At 46.8% G+C, this 17,898-nt stretch overlaps 1 protein-coding gene across 2 annotated transcripts in view; it reads left to right on the top strand.

The window, feature by feature from the left end:
* Positions 1 to 17,898, top strand: part of RANBP10 (RAN binding protein 10) — a 67,935-nt gene that overhangs the window by 1,474 nt on the left and 48,563 nt on the right. The window contains exons 1-2 of one of the 2 annotated variants that reach the window (XM_008702550.2): positions 101 to 728; positions 1,519 to 1,630. In XM_008702550.2, coding sequence (XP_008700772.2) covers positions 329 to 728; positions 1,519 to 1,630 — 512 coding nt within the window. In that variant the 5' untranslated portion in view covers positions 101 to 328. Of the gene's footprint in view, positions 1 to 100; positions 729 to 1,518; positions 1,631 to 17,898 lie in introns of those variants that run through there. The other variant, XM_040633463.1, reaches the window with a different exon arrangement.

Below are 17,898 nucleotides of genomic sequence, written 5' to 3'. Positions count from 1 at the left end.
CCCCCCCCCCCCCCCCCACCCCGAGCCCGCAGGCGAGGAGGAAAGCCAATTAGCAAAGCTGGCCTCGGACCCGGGAGCATGGTCCCCTCAGTCAATCACTACAGTAGATTTGACCCTAGCTATCAGAACTGAGGCGGGGGATAAGCAGAGGCCATGAGGGAGGGCGGTGAACTGAGGGCCTGGAGCCGCGTTGCCAGAGGGAATTGTAGTTTTTTGTTTCCTCCGTCTCAGCCAAACAGGCTTACGACTGAGCAGATTGTACTACAACTCCCAAAGTTCCCTACGAGCCCGGATTGTCCCGCCTCTGGAGAGCTCTGCATTGTGGGATATGGAGTCCGAAATGTGGCGAGGCGTGGCAGTGTCCAAAGAGAGGTGTCGGACTTGGACTCGGTTTCCCTGCGGCCTCGGTAGGCTCGTCGGCCATTGGCTGAGAGGGGAGGATCTGGTCCCGCTCTTCCCCGCCCCCAGTGACACAATAGCAGCTCCCTCCAAGATGGCGGCGGCGACGGCGGACCCGGGAGCTGGGAGCCCGCAGGCTGGAGATTCCTCTGGCGGGGGTGCTGGGGGCGGGCTGCCGTCCCCGGGGGAGCAGGAGCTGAGCCGGCGCCTTCAGCGCCTGTACCCCGCGGTCAACCAGCATGAGACGCCACTGCCGCGCTCCTGGAGCCCCAAGGACAAGTACAACTACATCGGCCTCTCCCAGGGCAACCTCCGCGTCCACTACAAAGGTATCGGCCTGTTTGGCCCAGGGGGTGGGGGGAAACACCAGAGCATCTGCCGGGCGGCTATGCTGCCCTGCGCCTGCCCCATCACGTCGCTTCCCCGGCCTGGGTGCTCCGGGTTAGGCCTGGGCCCCTGCGGGGTGTCCAAGGTGTTGAGGCTGACCAGGCCAAGGGTCGACTGCCTAGACTGCTGTGCCCTGAGACACCCGATGTTAAGAGAACTGCAACAGGTGTCCAAACCCAGTGCTGGTGTGGACCTTACACGGGAGGGCCTTCTTGCTTATACTGGGATAGCTCCAATTCCAGCCGGGCCTTTCATCACTGCTTAGTTTTGGGAGTGTCAGAAGGGGGTGGTCACATCCCCTCCATTAGCCAGAGGCCCGTGGGCTTGCTCACCTGCCAGACATCACAGCCAGAGCTTGCAGTTGTTTGCTGAAGTTGAGGGGGGTGGACTTCCAGAGCTGCCTTCTCCTCCCCTGATCTTCCAGGTGGGCTCTCTGTATTCTGGAGAGACTGCCAGCAGCACTTGGGAATCTCTCACGTGGATCCACGTTGTCTGTACCCTCCTTTAGTTTGTATGGGAGAAAGTGTCTCTGGCACGGCTGCTATTCACAGGAGGAGGTGAGCCAAAGGTAGGAGGCTTATGTGTTTGCTTAGTTGTTGTCTAGTTATTCCTCAAACAATGTAAGGGCTTTCTCCGGCCATGAAGGGGTGAGGATGCCATGGAGCAGAAAAGAACAAGGCTTCTGTCTGCATTTCTTTCTGCTGAAATTTCTTCCTTGCTCTCTCCTATTAGGTCATGGCAAAAATCACAAAGATGCTGCCTCAGTGCGTGCCACCCATCCCATACCTGCTGCTTGTGGCATTTATTACTTTGAGGTGAAGATTGTCAGCAAAGGAAGAGATGGGTAAGCCCCTTCTTACCACCTTCTTTTCCCCAGCACTGAGCTGTTCCTTGTCAGAGTTTGGGGTCTCCTGGCTGACACTTATGACTGATGTGAGCTGCTGAGCTGCATGGGTCTGGGCTGCAGGGGCTTGAATAGTGTGCTGCCTCTGTTACCTGACTGTGGGCATGGCCTGGTCTACGCAGCAGCCCTTGATGGCAAGTAGGTGCTTTGCGAGTAGACGAGGGGACTTCTCTTTAGTGATTATGTAATGAGATACCTCACAGGTCAGGGAAACAAGTAACAAGTTTACATTAACAATTCAGTGTCGAAAATGGGATTTTCCCCACTGTCCTGTGGCATTTGTGACTTCCCTCCTTTCACGCTCTTGCTGTATTCAGGGTTATTTTTTATGGCATTTAGTCACATAGAGGCCCCTGTAGGCTTCAAAGGGATAGTAGAGTCTTCACAGCATTCATCATGGCTGTGGCAGCCACTGGCCTGTCATCTCAGGGTAAACAGCATGCACATGGTCAGAATCAGGTGACCTTGCTGCTCATAAACTTGTTTTTCAGTCCAGGGACTTGAACACCAGTTGGACCAGCTTTAAGAAGGTCCTCATTAAAGTTAGCATTAGGGAGGCTCCTTATTTTAGGGTGATCGAAGCAGACACCCGGAAGTCAGAAGGGGAGATTTCGCATTTTTCTTTTTTTTCCTTTTTCTTCTAGTCTTCCCTTTTTCCATTGATTGTGACAAAGCAGGTGTTTAACTTATGAAATATCGTTATTTCAGCTGTCTTGGAAAGGCTTTCCTCATCAGACCTTAGGTCTGATGTGGGAAATTTGCCAACTACACTAGTGACCTTCGTGCCAACCCTGGATATGTGTTCTTGAGCATTCAGAATACTTCCTCTCTCTTAGGGACTGTCCCTCTTGTGGTGCATGCAAAATGCCCAGCCAAGGGCTTATGCTGGGGGAGGACTGCTGTAGCTGGAGCTTTGCCTGCTTCCTCAGTGAAGTTGTATCATCCTTGCCTGGGACGATTGTGTGGCTGTGGATAGATGGTGCAGCTTCAATCTCTTTGTCTATACTATGGGGAGCTAGGCCAGCACCCAAGCTGCCTTTAACCCCACAATTCTATGATTCTGAAATTGTGATCATGGCATGCTATCACATCTTTTCATTTTTATCCCTATCTAGTTAATTTATAGATAGGAAACATACCATTGGAGGGCTTTAAAGTTTCTATTTTCCCTTCCCACCATCTGATCAAAGCACATATATACATATAATGTGCTTCAACTAGTGTGAATGAGAATGGCCTCTTAAACTGTGCAAAAGTAGTTTTGGTGGAGACTGAAATGGCAGTGACTGGAGTCTCATATTGTCAAAGAGACTGAGGGGCATTTCTTAGACTTTAGGGAGGAAAATTAATTTTTTTCTCTATAATCCTAATCATAGATAACCGCTGAGCTAGCGAGAGAAGAGAACGCTTTTTCAGAAGGAGAGTGTTTAAATGTAGAGACCTGGATTTCTTCAGCTGGCTTTTCACATTTCAGTTGTAAGTGGATCTTGCTGGAAGAGGCCCTGTGTCTTGTTAGTTGGCCTTACTATAGTTTTTACCTGCAAATTTAAAGAAAGTTGGGTATCTTCTCCCAGCTTCTATACGCAGCATTTTTATACGTGGTAAATATAGCCATTAGGCTGACCTAGAAACCTCAGTTTTAACAGGGCCTCAGGTCCTATATGCTTGTAGTGGCCTGCTTCAATTGACCACTGTCAGCAAGTATATGAATGTCTCTTTGTGGCCTCTTTATGGAATCCCTGAAAGCCATCTCATGGCTAGAATGTAGCCAGATATTAGTATGGGTCAGGTATGGTTTTGAAGAGGCCAAAAGTAGTTATAGGGCAGAAAATGATCAGCTCATTTTTTGTCTCCTGTCGATATTGGAGGTGTGTTTCTGACCTGGGTTTGGTCTGTGACCCAGGTGTTAACCGGTTGAATAGCTTTCCTGTATGATCTAGTTCCAGCCTCACAGCATCTCTGTAAAGTGTCTGGAGCAGATGATAATGTATCTTTTTTTATTTGTTTCTAGATTTTATTTATTTTATTTATTTTTTAAAGATTTATTTGTTTTAGAGGGAGGAGGGAGAGAGGGGGAGAGAGAGAGTGCGCGCACTCAAGGGTGGGGAGGGGCAGAGGGAGAGAGAGAAAATCCTTTTTTTTTAAAAGATCTTGGTGGGCACCTGGGTGCTCAGTCAGTTAAGCGTCCACCTTCAGCTCAGGTCATGATCCCAGGGTCCTGGGATTGAGCCCTGCATCGAGCTCTGCATCAGGCTCCTTGCTCAGCAGGGAGCCTGCTTCTTCTTCTCCCTCTGCCTGCCTCTCCCCCTGCTCGTGCTCTCTGTCAAATAAATAAAATCTTTAGAAAAAAGATTTTATTTATTTAGTTGAGAGAGAATACGACCTGGAGGGGGGAGCAGAGGCAGAGGGAGAAGCAGAAGCCCAGTCCCCGCTGAGCAGGGAGCCCGAAGCAGGTCTCGATCCCAGGAACCCAAGATCATGACCTGAGTCTAAATCAAGAATCAGCCACTCAACTGACTGAGCCGCCCAGGCGCCCTGATAATGTATCTGTTTTGTGAGTGAGTCCTGAACCCCTAGGATGTTTGGTGACCTGCCCTGGCAGCACAGTTTTGGTTTTGCAGTGGAGTAGCCTAACTTGTTGGATGCCCTTGCCTGGTCCCAGACATATGTGTCCATGCTGCTGCTGCCTTTCCCCATTGAGTTCATTCCCTGGGTAGAGTGAAGGAATGTCCAGTTGGATTCTTAGGGGATCACAGTGTTCTTAGGAGACAGAGCTACAAGGTGTTTAGTGCTGAGTGGGGCCAGAGAAATGTGGCAGTCTGTACGGGGCATGATTTACTGAATCTGTAAACTTGTTTTTCTGTAGATTTGAGTACATTTGTAAAAGGTGTTTATGAACCCAGTTATCAATGTCATTTTCTAGAAAGGCCTTTGTTCTGATGATGCCTTTTGTATAAGAACATACTAATCTAGTCTAGTTAGAAAGTTTCATTTCAGGGGTTCATGAAGTATTTATTCATACCTACTATGTGCCAGGCTGGGTACAAGGAGAATAAAGGTAAAGCCAGCACAGGCCAGCTTTGTCCTCAGGAAGCCTTTGGCCCCTGAGCAGACAGTAGACTGAAATATTCTCTCCAAGAGGAGGCAGATTGTGGGTTTGGTTTTGAGGGATGAGTAGAAGTTTCTTAGCAGGTTGAGACCTGTTGCACCTAAAATGAATCTGGTTGGTAACTGGCTTGAAGTCAGGGCGCTGGGTGTTCTGGGCACTCCTTAAATATAAGAGAGAGCTAAAGAAGGAGGGCCTATGTTTGAGCTAAGAGCTTGGTACACACTGATGGGCTTCAGCTGCATTTTGCCGAGTCACCAGTGCTGGGAACCTCAGGAGTTGGGTCTGGTGGGGTGAGGAGACATCAGAGCCCAGGAGATAAGGGCATTTGGGTTGATCTTGTTAGAAAGCCAGTGAGGCTCTGAAGCTGAGGGTCCCTAGGGGAAATGACTTGCTCAGGCAGAGTTTGTAGACCTGTGGGTGTCCCCAGCTCTTAGTGATGACACATGGAGGGTGTGGCTGGCCAGGCCGACAGATGCTCCAGTGTGACCCTCAAAATAGACTGTAACATCATCCCAGCAGCAGCAGCCTTCTGACATGTGATGGGTGGCTCTACCCAAGAACAGCAAGCCTGGGCTGGAGCACTGGATGGAGTGGGGGGGGGCTCTTCTCTGCAGCTGGTGTCCAGGCCCAGGCCCAGGCCCTGGCCATAGCCAGCCTCCCTTTGCTTGAACTTGCAGCTGACTTCTTTGGCCAGGCAGCAAATCACTCATCATTAATTCTGTACGCCACAGTGAGGCACCCATTGTTTAGTCCCAGTGCCAGGCTGGGCCTCAGGAGCACGGGAGGCTCATCTAGAAAGGAGGCAGATATGTCTACACATACAACCTTATAGGGTAGTGTCAAAAAGGCCACTCCATACTGTGCACTATATGCAGGGGTGGCCCAGAGGTTGGGCTTCCTCCTGTACCTGAGAGTTTGGGGAAACCTTCATAGAAGAGGTGATGATGCTAAATCTGGAAGGATGAATTAGAGGGTTCCAGGTTTTCACTTTGTTGAGAAACAGATGCTCCAGGCAGAAGGAGTAGTGTATAAAAAGATGAGGAATACAGAGCATGAGGTAGGCAAGGGCCAGATTAGAAATACCTTGTATGCTCTGGCCGAGGAGCATGGGCTTTATCCTGAGGGCGGTTGCAGTGTTTGAGGACTTTGGATCTGCCCACACTTTTGAGAGTGGCTAGGGCAGAAGAGATTGCTGCTCTGGTTCTATCAGGTCTCTCAGGCTGAGAGCCCTGGCCAATGTGGGCCAGTAGCTTTAGGTCCCATACTCCAGGCATGGTTTTCCCAAAGCATATGTCTTCTCTCTCTTGGCTGGTCTTTCTCCTGTATGGTAAGATATAGAGGAGGGATGTTGAAGACTGGTGGCCAGAGAGGCTTCCTGGGGGTGAAAGAACTCGGTCTTTGCTTGGTCTTTGGTATTTGGTTTTTGCCAAGTCCCACCTAAAAGACAACACTGTCCATAATTTTTCATGGAGACCCAGAGAGCCACTCACTCAATCAAGATCTCACCTGCCATATTCCTGATCTGGAGAGCAACTTGAGCTCAGGCCCTCCAACCTCGAGAGAGCATGTGTCTGGCCCCTCACCTTGGGTTCTGTCACTCCAGTCTATGTATTATGCAGTGCTACTGAGAAGTAGGTGCTCATCTGTGGATCTGGGGAAGGCTTTGTCCTGCCTGCCCTGAGAAGTAGTTTCTGCCTTTGCCCAAGGCAGATACAGATGGTAGTTGTGCCTTGTTCTTCCTGACTGCCCTCCAATTCTTTTTTTTTTTTTTTTAAAGATTTTATTTATTTATTTGACAGAGATAGAGACAGCCAGCGAGAGAGGGAACACAAGCAGGGGGAGTGGGAGAGGAAGAAGCAGGCTCACAGTGGAGGAGCCTGACGTGGGGCTCGATCCCACAACGCCGGGATCACGCCCTGAGCCGAAGGCAGACGCTTAACTGCTGTGCCACCCAGGCGCCCCCTGCCCTCCAATTCTGATGGCATCATGGGCAGATGCTGAGCTGCGGGCTGCATCTCTCCCTGGTAACACATTGCACTATTTCTGGAGACATGGAGTATTTAGACTCTGGAACATCTTGGAGTGTTTGTATTGCATACCTGAGTTGGGGGTTAAAGCCCAGGTCTAGCTGGGCTTACTGAGGTGTAGCTCTGATTCAGGGTGAGAGTACTGGAGTTCACATGATGTCCACTTTTCTGGAAGGACTTGTTCCTGCGCTGAACACATCTGGGCTTCCCCGGGACCTCCCTGCTCACTGTGTGTCGTTGCCTAGGTTCCAAGCTGGGAGCTGAGAGTGGGGAATATGGCTTCCTTCTTAATAACTGGGGACTTCCTTAGTCGAGCATCAGCCTCTTGAAAAATTCCTAGAATTCCCTGTGTATCCCTTCTCCCCAATTCCTGCCCTCATTGTTTTTTTTGTTTTTTTTTTTCTGGAATGTTTGCTCTTTTCCCTAAATGGGTCACCATGTAAGGGAGATTCTCTGTTAGAGGGGAAGCAGGAGCTCATCGGAATAGAGCTTAGGAGGATGGACTTAGTAGCTCTGCATGGCAAACATGGTGTGTCATCCTATTCTGGGGCCATTGGGAAAAAATCAGGGTTCCCAGTGTGGGTCTCTGTGGTCAGGGGTCAAATTGGAAAGAAAGGACTGATCACTGGGAGAGGGGTAGATAACACCATGTCTAAATGCAAGGATGTCACTCTGCCTCTCCAGAAATTCTGCTCAAAATCCATATGAAATGTCTTGGTAGCTCCAGGGTCTTGGTGTTTTGTTGTAATTGAAATGTGAGGTCATGGCTCTATTGCTAGAAATAAGGCCGGGAAACTTGGTGATGGAACAGAACCCAGCTCTTCTGTCATGAAGGGGCCAGAAAGAACAGCTCTGAACTGTGTAGGGAAGTGGGGGAGGGGCTGGGTAAGTCTTTTGCACCCCGGTTGTTCTCTCTTCCTCTCCTACCTCTTGGACCTTAGGGATGGCCTGGGATTCCAGGGAAGTTTATTTTAGGTTATGGGGATGGCAAGTGTCAAGGCTCAGATACCTCATTTGCCTACTCAGCTTCTGTGGCACATGTTACGATTGATAACAGTGTTCATCCTTATCCACACAGAGCCCTAGAAGTTTTCTTAATGTGCAGTGCTCCAGGCAGCTGCTATTTTTTGATCAGAGGGGCGATAGAAGGAGGCAGTTGGAAGATAGAACGTGGAAGATGAGAACCAGTGGAGAGAAGATAGAAGCAGTTGTGCCCAGATGGTCTAAGTGCTCAGCTCGTCTCTTCTGGAGGACATTGCTGAGGTGGAGCTGAACCATAAGGAAAGAAGCAGAGGGGATGGTTTGCTGGGTAGAACTGGTTATAATCCAGTTTACAAAGCCATGTATCTGAAATTGACATGGACTATTTTGTAGAATGCTCTCTTTTAATAACAGCTGTTGTGCCGGGAGTTTATTAGTAGTTATGTTTGCTTTTTTTTTTTTTTTTTTTTTTTGCCAAAATGTGAATATGACATAGGATTTTTCAACACCTGACACAGTGTACATTTAAAAAATAGCAGAGAGGGGCGCCTGGGTAGCGCAGTCGTTAAAGCGTCTGCCTTCGGCTCAGGGCGTGATCCTGGCGTTCCGGGATCGAGTCCCACATCAGGCTCCTCCGCTGGGAGCCTGCTTCTTCCTCTCCCACTCCCCCTGCTTGTGTTCCCTCTCTCGCTGGCTGTCTCTATCTCTGTCAAATAAATAAATAAAATCTTTAAAAAAAATAAATAAATAAATAAAATAAAAAAAATAAAAAATAGCAGAGAGACAGGGGCACCTGGATGGCTTAGTTGGTTGAGCATCTGACTCTTGGTGTTAGCTTGGGTCGTGATCCTGGGGTGATGGGATCAGGCCCCGGGACAGGCTCCACACAGAGTCTGCTTGAGTTTCTCTCTCCTTCTCCCTCTGCCCTTCCCTCAACTTGTGCATAGGTGCGCACACTCTCAATCAGCCAATTAATGAAATATTAAAAAAAAAAAGCAGAGGGACAGAGAGATGCGGGTTTAAACAAATGTAGTTTATAGCCATTATGTGTATCAGTTGAGGCTGTTGCAGAAAGCAGAAACCATTCCAGATATTTTAAGCAGAAAGGGGTTTAATACATGGAATTTGATGTTTTCAAATTCACTGGGACTTAGAGTTTCCAGGTAATGGTGGGCTAGGTTACTTGAATAAGATCCTCTGCTGAAAATAATGAAGGATGCTAAGTTACAAACCAGCAAACTCAAGGCCAGTTCCTGGATGAATACCTATAACTAGAAAGTTAAGGATAATGTCTGAGTAACTAAGGGCATTTGCTGTGTCCAAACTCATATTAAGCTTTCCTATTAAGCTGGGGGTACCGATAGCTATACCCTCTGGTTAAGGGCAGTATATTTGGTTTCTGAATGTGACAGGCTTCGGAAAGTCTTGGTACTTGAGATTCCCAAGATTCTTAGGGAAGAAGCCAGAACCTGGAGTGTATGAGTAACCTGCCCAGGGCCACCCATGGGGACTGTTCTGCCCCTTCCTGTCTTGTGGGCTCTGTGGGTGTTTTGATGGTGCTCTTCACAGTGAATGTATGAGGGTCTCCAGACCCACGTTCAGAACCACCTTTCTCCCTACAAGCACATTCTGACTCTAGGTCCTTTTTCGTTCAGGCCTGTTCTTCCTTGGATGGTGCTGAGCTGGGTTCATTCATCTCTGTAATGGCCTGTCTCTCAGTGTGGGGCCCGCACAGATTTGGGCTCAGTGGGTAACTGGTATCCTCTGCCAAGTGGGGGTGTGGCTACTGGAGGAGCAGCTTGTACACAGCAGCCAGTGTCCTGTGGTTTCAAGCAGGCCCATCAGAGTATGAAATAGAATCCTTAGCACCAAATATTAGCCCTTATTTCAGACCTAAACGTCAGTTGGTGTTTTCCCTGAAATGTCTCCCAGGGACCATTTTGTAACCATGATCCCAGAGATTTCCTCTGTTATGGAGGCTGTTGATTTCTTTATCTAGGGCAGGTTCTGATAGGAACAAGATTGCCAGGCTGCTGAGCTGTGGCTAAGGTGTTAGATGTCAAGATGAAACTATCAGGTAAGATTTCAGTAGCTCCTTGGGGGTCTGGGGCAAGGGACAGGGGCACTGGTGACTGAGAGGATTGGCAGCAGATTGGTACCTTCCCTCAGTCCCCAAGAGCTATCTCAGCTCTGAGGCTGAGGAGCTTGTCTTTTTTTTTCTCCTCTTTGTCACTTCCTACAGAGCTCTGTGAGCCTGGAGACATTCAGTTGATGGAGCTTAAAGTTAAAATGTTCAGGTCCCATGGTCATTGGTTCATATATCTTAAGCAGTATTTATTAAAAGTGCCTGTGGGCTTGAGAGCCCATAAAATCCACTTCCTCTGTAAGAAGAAATTGATAGAAAATAAAAAGAGCTAGGTGTGTGTTCCTCACTCTTGTCATCTGCCATTTCCTTATAATACTTCCTTCTTCTGGCCCTGACATGAGGCCAGAATACTCTGATGCTTTCTACCGCGCTTTGTGCCAAGACTTCCTTTCTCATCTGGAAAAGCCAGATGAGGCTAATGCTGGCATGCAGGGCCCTGGGGGGTGTTCTTGGTAACTGTGTTGCATGCACACGCCCAGGTGTGTGTGTGTGTGTGTGTGTGTGTGTGTGTGTGTGTGTGTGTGGTATGATATATATATGACATAAAATGTGTCATTTTAACCATTTTTAAGTGTACAATTAAGTGGTATTACATTCACAGTCTTATGCAATCATTACCACTATCTATTTTCCAAAACTTTTTCATCACCCCAAACAGAAACTCTGTACCCATTAAGCAATAATTCCCTATTTCCCTCTCCTCCCAGCCCCTAGTAACCTTTCTGTTTCTATGAATTTGCCTGTTCTAGATATTTCGTATTAATGGAATCATACAATATTGTCTTTTTATGTCTTGTTCATTTCACTTAGCATAATGTTTTCAAGGTTTATGTTGTGATCTGTGCCAGAACCATTCCTTTTTATGGCTGTATGTATGTGCCACATTTTGTTTATCTGTTCATCTGTTGATGGACACTTGGGTTTTTTCCCCATCTGTTGGCTATTGTTAATAATGGTGCATAGAGGGGCGCCTCGGTGGTGCAGTCGTTAAGCGTCTGCCTTCGGCTCAGGGCGTGATCCAGGTGTACTGGGATCGAGCCCCACATCGGGCTCCTCCACTGGGAGCCTGCTTCTTCCTCTCCCACTCCCCCTGCTTGTGTTCCCTTTCTCTCTGGCTGTCTCTGTCTGTCTAATAAATAAATAAATCTTTAAAAAAAAATAATGGTGCATAGAAGCTAACATTGGCATAGAACTTTTGTTTGAGTCCCTCTTTTTCTTTTTTTTAAGATTTGTTTGCTTATTTTAGGGAGTGCACAAGCTGGGTAGGGGCAGAGGGAGAGGGGGAGGGAGAGGGAGAGAGGCAGACGCCCTGCTGAGCGCTGAGCACAGAGCATGGAGTTCCACACAGGGCTCCATCTCACGATCCTAAGATCATGACCTGAGCTGAAATCGAGAGTCAGTTGCTTAACCCACTGAGCCACTCAGGTGCCCCTCGAGTCCCTTTTTATATATTTTGATATTAAACCCTTATCAGATATATGATTTGCAAATATTTTCTCCCAATTTCTAGGCTATCTTTTTTTTTTTTTAAAGATTTTTTTTTTTTAATTTATTTATTCGACAGAGATAGAGACAGCCAGCGAGAGAGGGAACACAAGCAGGGGGAGTGGGAGAGGAAGAAGCAGGCTCATAGCGGAGGAGCCTGATGTGGGGCTCGATCCCATAACACCAGGATCACGCCCTGAGCCGAAGGCAGACGCTTAACCGCTGTGCCACCCAGGCGCCCCTATCTTTTTACTTTCTTGATAATGTTTTTTGATGTGCAAAAGTTTTAATTTTTTTTAAATGAAAAAAAAATTTAGGGGTGCCTGGGTGGCTCAGTCAGTTAAGCAGCTGCCTTTGGCTTGGGTCATGATCCCGGGGTCCTGGGATCTAGACCCGCATCAGGCTCTCTGCTCAGTGAGGCATCTGCTTTTCCCTCTCCCTCAGTGCTCTCTCTCTCAAATAAAATCTTAAAAAAAAATTTTTTTTTAAATAGGCTCCACGCCTAATGTGGGGCTTGAACTCACAACCCCGAGATCAAGAGTTGTGTGCTGTACCGACTGAACCATCCTGGCACCCTAAAATTTTAATTTTGATGAAATCCAGTTTATTTAACTTTTTCTTTTGTTGCTTATGTTTTTGGTGTCTCATCTAAGAATCCATTGCCAAATCCAAGGTCATGAAGCTTTTCCCTGTTTTCTTCTAAGAATTTTATAGTTTTGGCTCTTATATTTAGATTGCTGATCCATTTTTTGTTAATTTTTATATATAGTATGAAGGAGGGGTTCGACTTCATTCACCCACGTGTAGAAGTCCAGTTGTCCCAGCAACAGTTGTGTTTTTTTCTCCAGAGAATGGGGGAGGGGCAGAGGGAGAGAGAATCCCAAGTAGGCTCCCAGCCCAATGTGGAGCCCGAGGTGGGGCTCCATCCCACAACCCTGAGATCATCACTTGAGCCGAAATCAAGAGTCAGACGCTTATCAGACGCTTATCAGACGCTTAACCGACTGAGCCACCCAGGCGCCCCCTAGCACCAGTTGTTGAAGAGACGATTCTTTCCCTATTGAATGGACTCAGCACCCTTGGTGAAAGTAATTTGGCAATAGATATGGGTTTTGGTGTCTGAACTTTAAATTCTATTACATTTGTCTACTTGTCTACCTTATGCCAGTACCACAGTGTTTTGATTAACTGTAGTATTCTAGTAAGTTCTAAAATCAGGAAATGTGAATCCTTTAACTTTGTTCTTCCTTTTTCAAGATTGTTTTAGCTACTTGAGGCCCCTTGCATATCCACATGATTTTGAGGATTGACTTTTCCATTTCTGCAAAAAACACTGCGGAATTTTGGTAGGGATTGCATTGACTTTTTGGGTCAATTTGGAGAATATTCACAATACTCTCTGTCTTAACAATATTAAGTCTTCTAGTCCATGAGCATAAGATGTCTTTCCATTTATTTGTGTCTTCTTTAATTTAATTTCTTCTAGCAGTGTTTTATAGTTTTTAGTGTAGGAGTCTTTTGCTTCCTTGGCTAAATTTATTCCTAAGTATTTTGCTTGTTTGATGCTATATTATAAATGGAATTATTTTTTAATTTCCTTTTTAGATTGTTCAGTGTTAGTGTATAGAAATACAACTGCTTTGTGTGTATTGATCTTATATCCTGCAACTTTGCTGAATTCAGTTTTTAGCTCTAATGAGCTTTCTGTATACTGTTGGGGATTTTTTATAAGATCATGTCATCTGCAAATAGAGATAGTTTTACTTATCCTTTTCTTATTTGAATGCCTTTTATTTCTTTTTCTTGACTAATTGCTCTAGCTAGGACTTCCAGTGTACAGTGCTGAATAGCAGTGGTGAAAGGTGGGGATACTTGTTTTATTCTAATCTTAGGGGAAAAGCTTTTAGACTCTCACCATTGGGTTTTCATAAATACCCTTTATCTTGTTGAGAAAGTTCTCTTTTATTCCTACTTTTCTGAGTGCTTGTATCATGAAGGAGTGTTGGATTTTGTTTTTTTTTCTGCATCAATTGAGATGATTATATGAATGTGTTTTTCCTTAGTTCTATTAATGTGGATTATTATATTGGTTGATTTTCTTAATGTTGAATCACCCACCCTTGCCTTCATGGGATAAATCCCACTTGGTCATGGTGTGTAATCCTTTTAATACATTGTTGGATTTGGTTTGCTACAATGTTGTTGAGGATTTTTGCATCTGTAAAGTATATTGGTTTGTAATTTCCTTTTCTTTTGATGTCTTTTTGGTGGCTTTTTGATTTCTGTTTCAGGGTCTACCCCATCTTGGGCTTGCATATGGTACAGCACATTTGTAACAGTACCCAGACATTATTCTGCCAAGAATTGAAGTCTTTAGGTCAAAGCAGGGAAGGATCTTAGAAGCCCTGTAGTCCAACCCTCTCCCCTTCTGATAGGGAACTTGAGATGTGGGGTGAAATCTGAGACCCACAGTCCTGAATTAGGCTGGAGTGTCTAAGACCAGGCTTCAAGAGTCTGGGATGTTGTCTCTGGAGCCCTGCTGCAAAGTGTTCCTGTCACTTTCAAACTCTTAGGTACTTCTCTTCAGGAGGCAGGAAAGGAGGGTTAGACTTGTTGCCGAAGAGGTTCCCTGTGTAGTGTAGAGTGCTCCAGGCTCTCTCTCAGGACTGGATGGGTGATAACAGCAAAGTGTGGTCTCCTGGCCCCATGCCTTGTTGTATGTCTCTGGAGGGTGTGAGACTCCAGAGGTGTGGTTTCTAAAGTCCTGTCCTCTGTTCACCACCAGACCTGTCTGGGTCATGGAAGAATCTCTAGTCAGTTGGAGCCGTGCCGAGCCAGTGTCACTGTGCTGAGCAGGAAGGAGGGTTTCCTGGGTGTGTGCTCTGGGTTGCACTTGAGACTCACCTGGTACTATGTGAGCCAGAGCCCCGGCTCTTTTACTGAGCAGGGATTTTGACAATTTCCTCCTGTTTCTGAAAGTGTGCTCTTCCCATGCAGCCTCTGCCCTCCTGTCAAGACTTAGGAAAGTGGGTGTACTGAGGAGCTGACCATGAAAACCAGGTCCCCCACTGTGTCCCTCTGGCACTGAAATATTGTCCTGGGACAATCCAGGGACAGTCTGATGGGTGAGAGCCAACAACCTCCTCAGTATATGGCCATCAACTGGCTCTGGAAAATGATTTTTCTGTGACTATCAAAGTAATTGTAGAAAATCTGGAAAACCAAAGAGAAAAGAAGAATCCAAGCTGACTGTGCTCACATCTCCACGTGATTGCAGGGTTTCAGCAGACTGTTGCTTTTGTGGGAGAGTCAGCAGAGGCGGGTGGAGGGCAGCATGGGTCCCAGAAACCACCAGTCCATTTTCAAGTAGGTCATTTTCCAGGCCCCAGGTTACCCCCACTGCCTGCAGTGTATGGTGACAGCTTCAAGGGGGACCTGGCTGTGTGGTCAGCTGAGGGTCTTGCTATAGCTGCTGCTTATCCTCTGTCCTGCTCTCCCACTCGGCCTGAGCTGTGCTTGCTTGCTGCCCTCTTCTCCCTGGAGCCCCACAGAGAGATGGAGTTGCTCTTCTAGCTCTAGCTTGTGTTGTGGTTTTGGCAGTGAAGTAGAAACTAAGAAGTTAGAGGCTAACTCATGGTCTCATTGCCATGAAGAACTCATCATCTGTTGTCTCTCTACACTTATTGGCTGTCTCACCTCTCTGACAAATGATGTTCTCCATTTTGCTGCCATATGGAAGAGAGGAGTATATCAGATGGGTTTACCCTACTTTCAGTCATGTTGTGGGGTAATAACTTTGCCCCCAAGCTCCTCAGATATATCCTGCTGCTTGAAAAGAAAGCCCTAGTGGAGATGCTAAATATAGGGGAGCTAAGCTCTGTCTATTCCAGTTATCTGTTTAGGGAGTGAGAACCCCTGTTGCCTCCCTCCCAGGTGACCAAGGTAGCTTGTATCTGTTAGTGTTTTAGCATTGTCTGACACGTTACCAAGAAGGAAGCAAATGTTTACCTCTTTTTTCCTTGGCAATCCCCAGTAAACAGGCCTTTGTTTTTAGAAGTCCCAAGATCCAGTCCTTCAAAAATGGCCTATTTTACCTGATTCCAGTGGTAGAAAAGCCTCTAGTGCATGAACCAAAGCACAGTGGAGTTGTGCTGGGCCCACCAGCAGCCCTCCTGACACCACGTCCAGGATCCTGTTCAGTGGCTACCCTGAAGGCTCTCTGGACTGATGGCGATAGCTGAGGAACAGTTTCTGACAAGCTGATTTGGGCATACGGTGAACTCAGTGGCAGGGGTGAGATTTGATTCTGGCCTTGTCTGGTACATTTGCTCTGGTGCAGGTATGTTTTTTCTTCGGCTGTTTGCACACAGTGTAAATGCTAGGGTCGGAGGAGAGCTGGAGAAAGGTTACTACTGACAGGCCAACCACTTGGGCTCCAAAGTTTGCAAGTGGATCTCAGAGAATTGCCCTTTCTATGGTGACTGGTTGTGCTGGGCTGTGTCCGGGACAGCTCCTCCCCCTTGCATAAGTTCACTGTGTTCTAAAGAGGACTTGGCTCAGGGGCACCTGTCTGGCTCAGTCAGTAGAGCACGTGACTCTCGACCTCGGGGTTGTAAGTTCGAGCCCCACATTGGGTGGAGAGATTACTTAAAGACAGAACCTTAAAGCTTAAAAAAAAAAGAAAAGCACTTCTCTCTCTCTGTGCCTTGCCATCCCTACTGCTTCTGTCCTTGTCCAGCGCTGTCATCTTCCACTGGGATAATTTGGGTAGCCTCTAGTTTTGCCTCTTTAGTCGGTTTTACAAATATCAGTGGGTTTGATCAGCTGCACCCTTCTCTAAATCCTTTCTGCAGCTTCCTGTTACCTTCCAAGAAGTTCAAACTCCTTAAGCTCGCATGCAGGCTGTGCATGAATAGCCAGTTTCCTGTGCCAGCTTTGGCTCTTTTTAGGTCTGCCCAAGCTGTGACCCAGCCACACTAATTTCTCACCGTTCCTTGACTATGGGGCTGCGTTCTTGCCACTCCGCCTCAGCACATTCTGTTGCTTCTGCATGGAATGTGCTCCTTTTTTCCCCCCTCACTGCTTACCAGGTTTTGGCTCAGCCTTCACTTCCTTTGGGAATCCCCGAGTTAGTGCACCCTCAGTCTTTGGCTTGCCCCTGACTTGCCACTGGAACCTGTCAGAGCGCAGGGACTGAATTCAGGCCCCTACCCTTGTGTCCCCAGCACCGTATTGGGCACAGAAGATCTTTATGGAGTAGGTGAATGATCTCAAGGGCCTCTCTAAAAAGAAACTTATCACATCTGTTTTTACTGAATTACTCAACTTTAGCAAGGACTCAGCAGCACCTAACAACCCGTTCATTTTCAAATACCACCAGAGATCCACAGAGGAGAGGTAGTGTCATTGCTGCTTAGATGCAGAGATACTTCTGTATGTGTCCAGGAGAACATATGTGGGTTTGGGATTTTCATTATGCTCTTTCCTTATTGTTTTACCTCATTTTTGTCAGCCTATCAGAGAGCTGGGACCACATGAGTCTGAGACCTGGCAAAGCACTACACATGTCCTTTGTTGGTGATTGAGAGGAAACCTCAGGCCTCCTTAGATTTTTCATGAGTGGATGGAGAAATAGATTACCCCTATGCCTGTAATGTCACTAGTGGTCATTTAATCTCACTGCTGAAGTCCAGTGTCTGCAAGAGGGGAGAATAGCACTGGGGGTGTTGTGGCTGAGTTCAGAGCTCACTTAACCTATCAGGTAGCTCTGTTATGATTTCATACCAGCTAGAAGTTTAGGTTCCCTTGAACTGTGGCTGGGAAAGACCCTGTGACTTTGGCAATAAAGTTCACCAGACCATGAGTGGATGAACGCTAGGGGTTTGTAATGTTCATTATGTGCCCAGCACTGCTGTGGCTCTGTGATTTTCCTTTGAGGGCTGGGGGCTCCTTCCTATAACTCCTGCATCCTGAGGTAGACAATAGGCCTTGAATCAGTTCTGTTCATTGTGGCATAGGACATAGGGTTTGAGCCTGTAAACTTAGGCTCCATCTCCTGTGTTTGGATAATTTGGGGGATTGGTCTTTGGGGGATATCAGAACTGAATAAACACATATCCACATGCTAGGTTTTTGGCCAGAGATGATACCTCTGAAAGAAAGTGAGGGTATTGTCTCCCTGGATCCTAAATCCCCAAGCTTGAAGAGAGGAAGAGATTTTATGTAATAACAAATATAGCTGATGATAGTGAACTTGAACCTTTTTTGGGGAGGAGGGGCAGTTGCATTGATATGTATTCATTTATTTATTGTGGTAAAACATACATAACATAAAATTTAGCATTTGAATCATTCTTAAGTGTACAGTTCAGTGGCATTAAGTGCATTCACATTGTTGTGCAACCATCACCACCATCCATCTCCAGAACTTTTTTCATCTTCCCAAACTGAAACTGTCTCC

Source organism: Ursus maritimus, unplaced genomic scaffold (assembly GCF_017311325.1).
Source record: "Ursus maritimus isolate PB19 unplaced genomic scaffold, ASM1731132v1 scaffold_19, whole genome shotgun sequence".
NCBI lineage: Eukaryota > Metazoa > Chordata > Mammalia > Carnivora > Ursidae > Ursus > Ursus maritimus.
Note: the sequence above shows the minus strand (reverse complement) of the source record. Positions and strands in the feature narration are given on the sequence as shown.